Source organism: Grammomys surdaster, unplaced genomic scaffold (assembly GCF_004785775.1).
Source record: "Grammomys surdaster isolate TR1022 unplaced genomic scaffold, NIH_TR_1.0 134, whole genome shotgun sequence".
Classification (NCBI taxonomy): domain Eukaryota; kingdom Metazoa; phylum Chordata; class Mammalia; order Rodentia; family Muridae; genus Grammomys; species Grammomys surdaster.
Genome location: NW_021604592.1, coordinates 9,406,010 through 9,414,952, shown reverse-complemented (window position 1 = coordinate 9,414,952; position 8,943 = coordinate 9,406,010). Strand labels below are relative to the sequence as shown.

The 8,943-nt window shown below is 42.5% G+C and overlaps 1 protein-coding gene across 7 annotated transcripts in view; it reads right to left on the bottom strand.

Moving 5' to 3' along the window:
- The window catches only part of Nrf1 (nuclear respiratory factor 1), a 96,797-nt gene that overhangs the window by 39,522 nt on the left and 48,332 nt on the right, over nt 1-8,943 (bottom strand). For all 7 annotated transcript variants that reach the window (XM_028762562.1, XM_028762563.1, XM_028762564.1 and 4 more), the window contains 2 exons: nt 8,736-8,862; nt 4,301-4,441 (listed from right to left, as the gene is read on the bottom strand). In XM_028762562.1, the coding sequence (XP_028618395.1) occupies nt 4,301-4,441; nt 8,736-8,862 (268 nt within the window). The remainder of the gene's footprint in view (nt 1-4,300; nt 4,442-8,735; nt 8,863-8,943) is intronic.

Sequence of the window (8,943 nt, the reverse complement as noted above, 5' to 3'; positions counted from 1 at the left end):
CACACACACACACACACACACACACACACACACACACACACACACACTTTTCATGATAAGGTTTCCTACTGCCAGGCTGGCCTCAGACTTGCTTTGTAACTGAGGCTGGCCTTGAAGTTCTGGTCCTCCTGCCTTCACCTCCTAAGTGCTAAGGTTACAGATGTTCACCATCGTACTTGGCCAAAAACTATACATTCAAAATGAAGCAAAAAAAGACGAGAATAGCCCAACAACAGCAAAGCCCTGACACAGCTCTGCCTCCTGAATTCAGGGCCGTCAGCTCTGAATGGAGCTTAACTCCTCAGTTGTGCAAGGCCCATCTACTTGCATGAGCCAATTTTCAGTGTTTAAAGGGAAAAGAAAGGGGAGCCGAGGAGATGACTTAGCAGCAGTTAAGAATGCTTACTGCTCTTGCAGAGGACTGCAGGGTAAAAGATGTCTTCTGGCTTCTACAGGCATCTGCATACATACGTGTACACATAGTCTCTTCCTCCCTGCCTCCACAGTTAGAAGTAAAGTCAATTGTACCTGAGTGTGGTGGCGCATGCCTTTGATCCCAGCACAGAGAAGGCAGAGGAAAGTGGATCTTTGTCAGTTAGAGGCCGACCTGACATACATAGCAAATCCAGGTAAGCCACAGCTACACATGGAGACTCTCTCTCCAAACAAAGCCTTTGAGAAGAAATATATGCTAACAGTAATAATCAAATCGTGAGATGGTTTAGTTTTCAAAGCACTTTCCTCCACAATGCCTAATTTTCACTTCCTCCAACTTTATGAGGTAGGAAGGCTCATAAAACTGAGGCCTAGCGGTTAAGAGCACTGGCTGCTCTTCCAGAGGTCATGAGTTTAATTCCTACCAACCACATGGTGGCTCACAACTGAGTAATTGGATTCGATGTCCTCTTCTGGTGTGTCAGTGGCAGCATGCTCATATACAATCAATCAACCAACCAATCATCTTTAAGAAAAAAAAAGTGAGGCCTAGAGTTAATATATAGTAGTGCTTGGACTAGAAACTAGATTTTAGTATTATAGAAACAAGAGAACTATCTAATTTACAGAGAGTCAATAGAGCTAACATGAGGTCATCATGAAATGATTCTCCTTGGATGATTCAGAATACATTTCAGGTCTGTGCACAGAATCACACATCTATGTTAGCTCCATAGAAACACGAGCCCCTCCACATCATAAAGTACAGTTATAACAGTTAATAGAGACGACTGGTTAACAGAGCGTATCTGTAGTATAGCCTAGTTTTCTAGGACTTGATCACTTTAAGAAAGTCATAAATTACCTCTATGGTCTGAAATCTAGAATTAACATTCCATCACTTGGCTTTTTATGGCTAGTCAAATCTGAATTGTGCTTTCTGGACTTCAAAGTAGAAGTCTCTCTCTCTCTTTCTCTCTCCTTCCTCTCTCTCTCTCTCTCTCTCTCTCTCTCTCTGACTTTGTGAAGAATGTAATAGTGTGCCTTCCAATGCTCTTATAGAGAATCAATGTGGTAAAAAGAGTTCATGACATTTTTGTCCCGAAATAAACAAGAAAAATAAAATTTGGTCAAAGTCAAAGCAGAAACATTATCAAACTTGTACCCTAAAAAATTCAAGTTAAATGTAAAAACTGAAAATACTTTGATTTCTGTGACTATAAAAATACCCATAAAAAGAAAATCCACAAAATTATTAATCCATGCTTATCTACAAAGAAAATGAAAACCACCTTGTCACCATATATAACTAATCACTTAACATTTTGATGTACATTCTTACAAACTTTAGTGTAGACACTTGAGCCTGTTTTGTGTACACATTTTGGAAAATGAGGTCAATCAGCACTTTATGTTCTCTGAATTAAAAAAAAAAAATCTAGCCTTTAAAAAGAAATGAAAATTAGTAAAGCCTTAACCTCCTAAAATTAGGTACATAAGAAACGCAACTTGAGGAGGAGCCGTTTGCTGTGTTTGTCTCCCAGGGTTTTAAGGACCCAATAGGTCACTGAACAGTGAACAGCCTTGTCATCTCTGGGCCACGGTATGCCTCCTTCCCATGTAAGCAGTTAAACATGTGTTATAACTTAACCACTAGTTAGATTCTATACTCTCCTTCTCCTGTCGTGAGCAAATGCTGTCATAGACAGTAAACATCACGGCTTTGCTAGAGAGCAACTCACACACCTTTGAAAGATGATTCTACCTCTTATTGTTCATTATGTGTACACATCCGAGTGAGGGTATGTGCATGAGTTCAAGTACCTGCAAAGGCTGTCAGGCTCTGGAGCTGAGATCTAGGCAATCATAAGCCGCTGAAAACACAGTTGCTGAGAAGCAAATTCAGGCTAAACTCTGGGCCACCTGTCCACATGTACTCTTTAAACGTCACTCTGCACTCCCAACCAGCCTCTCAGGAAGTGTGCCAACTTATATTCTCACGGACAGTAGGGAGCAGCGCTTTTTCCCATGCCTCATCTACCAGGCTTAGTCTGAAATTAAACACTCCTTTTGCTACTATTAAAAGTGAAAAGCTTTAAGATCATTTAACATAGAGAGGTATTTGGCTCAGCTTAAGATGAAAGTATATGAGGAAGCAAAACAATAATGAGGCTATGGGAGAAAATGCGAGTATCTGAACATTGTCTGAACACTTGGAAACGTCCATTCAGGTCTGGCTGGTCTTTTATCACCCTTTAACTGTTTATTTATTTATTATGGAGAGCATTACCATAGAGCACATGAGGAGGTCAGACGACAACTTTTGGGGGCCAGTTCTCTCCTTCCACCATGTGAATTCTAGAGATTGGATTCAAGCTTGCTGGCAAGTGCCTTTAACCATCTCATGGGGTATTTTAAAACTATTTGTTATGTTTTATTTTCAATCCTCAACTGCAGTGAGAAGGGAAAGGAGGGACTGCATGCAGGGGACACAGGCTTACAATGAAGGCGTCTAGCTGGGATGTGGTAAGTGTCAGTTTTCCTGGGATCTGTCACTGTGCCCCGCTGTTGACCAAGCATGTGGCATGGCACAGAGCTGCCCACGTTCTGCTCTCCACACAGGGACTGCTGCGCGATTTGTGACGACTGGCTGCTCTTCATGACAATCAGCATCTGATGATGATGTTAACATCATCAAGACTTTGGGCCACGTCAACTTATACCGAAGAGGATTCACACTAGCATCCTACACCAGAGGTTCAGCCGGCTTTTCATGCACTTAATGGCTGAGAGACAGAGAACATTCTTAAAATTAGCCATGCAAAATAGAACCAGCAACAGAGCTGACACTATCTGTGAAAGGGCAGGACGTGCCTTTCTTTCTGAACAACGACTGAAAGACCCTTCATGTTCACAGAAGGCTATAGGCTCCAAAAATCAAAAGATCACAGTTTAGGCTTAGAACTCTTTTGATTTGAAAAAGGCAGGGCCTCACTCACTATGGATTCCAGGCTAGCCTTGAACTCTCATGATTCTCCTCATGTATCCTCAGGTGCTGGGATCATAGCCCAAGTGCTACCAAACTGAGCTCTAGCTTTATAGTTACAAAACGCAATGTTGTTTCTCATCAAGTCTCCGGTTCAGATCCACTCAAGGAACCAGCTGATCCCTACCTTACTGAACTGAGCTTTGTTCCCATGTTCTTAGGCAATTTACTAAGCAGGTACTATTGTTTAGTACCTGACGGCATAGATGGCATGCTGTTTTAGGTGTTGAGCAGCTGAACTGAACAGCAATAAAAAATAAAAAGTCATTGCTTTAAAATTCTACTTAGAGAAACAGAACAAAACCAAAAGTTAGTAAATACGCCAGGTGTGGTAGCACACACCTTTAGTCCCAGCACTTGGAGGCTGAGGCAACTGCTCTGAGCTTGAGGCCAGCCTGGTCTACACAGCAAATTCTGGGCCACTCAAGGCTACACAGAGAAACCTACCTCAAAAACCTGGGGGTGGGGGTGAGAGTGGGAGGAGCTGAGTGAGGAGCAGCCTGCTAAACTTGTCTCCCTTGACTGATTCCTCAAACTTTGAACAGTCTCCAGGCCAGACTAACCCTAAGCAAAAAGTTTCCTGCACTCGCACAGAAACCCGGGTTAAAGGTGAGCATAGGCAGTGGAGAGGAGGGTGCTTTTGTGTGCTTAGTCAGGAGGCTCCTCCTGGGACGTGGCCTTGCCCAAGGCTGCCTACACTCCAGTCTGTGTCTCAAGCTCTGGTCACACCCCCTAAGACAAAGCTAGAAAAGTAAGCAGAGGCCCGCCCACATCTGCTTCTCTTCTCTTTGCATCTCCTCCTCATTTCCCGCCCTGTACCTGGGTCATTTTGTCCACAGAGACTGGAATCCCATCGATGGTGAGAGGTGGCAGTTCTGAGTTAACCTCCTGTGGCGCAGGGGCGTGTTCTGCCAGAGCAGACTCTAGGTCTTCCAGGATCATGCTCTTGTACTTTCGCACCTGCAGGGAATTAAGGGCAGAAGTAAACAAGATGCTCAACAGCCAGAGAGAGCTGGTGCCAAGCAACAAGAAAGTGGGTGGGGCTGGTCTCCCTTAGCCACTGCAAAGCTCCAAGAAAAAAATACTCCTCCAAGTAGAAGGTGAAAATACCCGCTGGCCCCAAAGACACCACCTTGAACAGAATCAAACAAAAAGATGATGAAATTTTAGGTAACAGCAGTAGGGAGGAGCCAGTGGGAAAAGTCCACTGCTTCTCAGTTAAAAGTCGTGTTTTCTCAAGCCACAGAGATCCTTCACCTTTTCCAGATATAATGTAAATAACATTCATTACTCTGCATTTCCCAGGCTAGCTATGTCCCCAGTCACATCTAATTGACAGTTAACTGTTAAAATTACTTTCCAGATCTGAGGGCTTGTCTCTAAACTCTAATGTATTTGAAACTGCTATTTTGTTTTCTTTCTTTCTTTCTTTCTTTCTTTCTTTCTTTCTTTCTTTCTTCCTTCCTTCCTTCCTTCCTTCCTTCCTTCCTTTCTTCCTTTCTTCCTTTCTTTCTTATTTTTTAAAAAAGAGAAAGCCAGGCACCACATAGACAGAAGATCCAAGTGCTTAAGAGGCTGGACTGAAAACAATAAGTGTGAAAAGTATCTTTACTAGCAAGGCCTGAGGCCAGGGAGCCCCACTGTCACCCTCTCCTCCCTTCAGGTAATGGTTGGAGAGGGTGGTAAACTTGAAAGTCGTGGTGCCGCTCTGTGTGTCAGTCCAGTTCTGAATCCGACTCTACTCTTCACCACTGTAGTGAAACCCATCTTAAGACAATAGAACCTTCCAGAGCTACAGCACAGTATGCATGTGCACATTCTTCCATCATGAGCAAGAGGAGGCAAACACTGAATCCGCCATCAATAATGGGCTTATTCACTTAGAAGAATACCCAAGAGACATGAGGATGTCTCTAGGGATAATAAAGCTAGGAATTATGGAAATATAATGAGATAGGAAACTAACTTGTTGTCAGGCCTTAAAGGCATTCTCTTGAGGGTAGGGGAAACAAAATTTTGGCAAGAAGTTCCAACCATGTTTTCTGCTCAGTGAACTTACTGCCTTTGTGGAGTCTCATTGTGAGGCTCCAAAGAAAAAGATCCCATATTGTACCTCACTGAGCACAACAGCAGTAACCAGTCCAGTTCCAAAGCTACAGAACCCTCCAGACAGGGGGCAAGGGGATGAGAGGGAAATAGCCCAAACACTAGACTCCCTATAACTTGACTAATTCAAAAAAAGTCTCAAACATCATCCAGCATATTATGACGTAAGCATCTGGCACTCCTAAGGCACTGCACAGGCTTCTATTGTCTAGGTTTTTATGCTTTTAACCCACAAAGGAGGTTGGGGGATGGAACAAAGCCCGACTCCTCTAAGTTTGTGTTCTTTGAACTTACTCTATCAGGTTGAACTCATGTATGTAGGCCCACAGGAGAAATGAAAATGGTATAAAAACACTTTTGATCATGGTGGTGGTACCTGGCATTCAAAGATGGGAAAACACTGGGATATTACTATTATGTTAGTATCAAGTAAGCCATTTTTATGGATCAGGAAAGAAGTCATATTCTGGTATTTTGCTAAACTTAACAATGCTATATAATTCCTTAACAATACTGATTAAAAGAATGCTGATAGAGTTATGTTCTATAGTAATTTGCAGCAAAGTAATTCCAGGTGAACACAGCATTCCCATCTAAGCTTGCTTAGTAGATTTCCCAGAATCAGAAAGCTGGTGTTTCAATTCTAGCTGACTTCTCAATTTGGAGATCCATTCATTCCCCATTCCCCACTCGCAAACTGAGCAGTGCATCTAAAACTGCTGGCCAGCCTCCTCACTGGTTTTTGCTTCTAGCAAATTCTTTTCTTTCTGCTTCTTATCCAAATAGTGTTTATTTTTCAAAGTCCAACTCAATTTCCACATATGCTCTGAAAAGCCTTCTCAAGTGTTCCTGTCTTAGCTATCCTCCTGCTTTAAATCCTTCGTGACACTTATACTGTCATCCCCAGAATACAGCGTGCACACCAGGACATGACACTGCTGAGCAGAGACTAAATAAACCTTTCCTTCCTTTCATTCTTTCTTTCTCTCGGTTTTATAAGACAGGGTTCCTTTGTATAGTTCAGGCTGTAGCCCAGGATAGCCTCAAACTCACAGAGATCTGCCTGCTCTGCCTCCCAAAAAACCCTTTTTTTTTAAAAAAAAAAAAAACATGTATCATGAAATAGTTCATGTATTCAGACACAGAGAGGTAGGTACATTATCAAATATTCTTATTAAATATCAAGGAAAGGTTGGGTTTAGTACATTTACAGAAATCATCTGAATTCTAGAAACAGATTTACTACTGAAAATTGAGAAACTGGCCTTTAGTCGGTTGAAGAAAAAAAAAAGAAAAAGGTCTTGGATAAGATACTGTGATTCTTCTGAATTTTTGAAGCTTTCTAGATATGAGAAGTCTTCGGAAGTTTCCATCAAAGATCTCTTTTAAAACGTACCCATTCTCCATGGAGACTAAAGATTGTCATCTGGAGTGTACAACTGAGAGCTGGGGATTCAAACTTAGGCCCTCCGGCTTGCATGTGAGTGCTTTACCAACTGAGCCGCCTCCCCAGCCCCACAGTTGTTGCATTTAAAACATTGGCCTACATTTTATGCAAGTGAAACTGTTTTTTAAAACCTATATGAACAAATGAAGGACAGTCCACTGATCTATCAGGGAGAGAAAATGAAATAAAAGGTAGCCGGATGCCATGTAGGAAGCTGGTGCTATCCAGAGCTCCCTCTGGCCCTTGGGTGTACTCACTAAGCCCTAGCAATGCTATAGGTTCCTGGCCCTGACTCAAGAGCTTCACCTTCAGAAGCCCTGGGAAACTTCGTGGGAAGTTTTCACTTTGTTAAATATTTCAAGCTATTCTTGTCAAGCTCAAGAAAGCCTACGGTTGGCACAGAGCTCTGTGCTGCACAGTAACCAGTGTCTTAGCTCTACCTCTGCCTGAACAGAGTGTTCTTTATGCTACTTCTCCTGAGCAGTTTTTATGGGAGGACAGTCAGCTTTAATGTCTGTCCCCAGTGAAGAAGGTATTGCTGGCCTTATTTTATACAGAGGACACTGAGGAAAAACTGGTGGAATTTTTTTTTTTTTTTTAATTAGGGACACAGAGAGATGGCTCAGTGGTTAAGATGGGTGGCTGTTCCTTCAGATGACCTGTGTTCAACCTCCAGCACCTACATGGTAGCTTACAACCATCTGTAACTCTAGTGCCAGGCGACTTCACATCCTTTTCTGGTCTCCAGGAGCACACATACACATAGGGCATAAACTCGCAAGACAGACAGACACACACACACACACACACACACACACACACACACACACACACACATACACATATAAAAACAAACAAATATAAAAATATGCAGAATGGGCTGGCCGTGATCCCACTTGCTTCTCTTGCTGAGTGCTGGGAATAAAGGCATGTGTTACCATGCTCAGCTAAACCAACTTTAAAAAAAAAAGGCAAAAGAGATTTTTCAATATCTAAATATGTGGTTAATAAAATGCTTCCAATTTGCCTTATAAAATTAACATCCTTGAGTCATCTAGTGTTTTGCTTCAGATATAAATCAAAATTTCACATTGGTTCTTCTTTTTTTTTTTTCTTGAAGGTGTCTAATTTAGCTCAGGGTGGTCTTGAACTTGCTTTGTAGCCAGCCAGCCAACCTTGAATACCTGATCCTCCTGCCTCTGCCTCCTGACCGCTGAGATTACAGGCACGTACCACAACTGGTAAGGTGCTTAGGAAAGAACCAACACTTCATGCACACTAGGCAAGGGCTCTACCAACTGGGCTACATCCTCACTCAGCCCTGCACTGTTTTTTTTTTTAATTATTATTATTTTTTTAACTGCAACTGATGTGGTACAATACATTGATTTGGTAAGCAGAAACAGTAATGATCCTTTAAAAAATTATTATTATATATACCCAAAGCATAAACAGCTTTGGCTACCAAGTTAAGCATCAAGCTAGGTTTAACAAAAGCCTACCATCTGCTGCTCTCGACTGATGTAAGAAGACCACTAATACAGTATCTTTCTGACCACCGCATGGGGCTGATCCTATCTGTTTCAATCTGTGTAAACCAGTCACCCCCTTCCATCCATGAGCACTGACCTGGAAAACAGAAAAGGCCAAAGTCTACACACAAAGCAGAAGGCCCCTGGGAACAGCTCAGATTTGACTTACCACGTTCTCCAAAGGTGCTGCGCCAAACACCTTAAAGACGGGGTTGGGTTTGGAGGGCGAGATGCAGAGAACAATCGCTTGCTGTCCCACGCGTGTGGTGTACTCATCTAATGTGGCTCGGAGTTTCCTGAACAAAATGGAAACAAAAGGTTACAGTGACAGAGGATGTCACGATGGAGGCAGAGCACACTTACCGTGAGTGGAGACA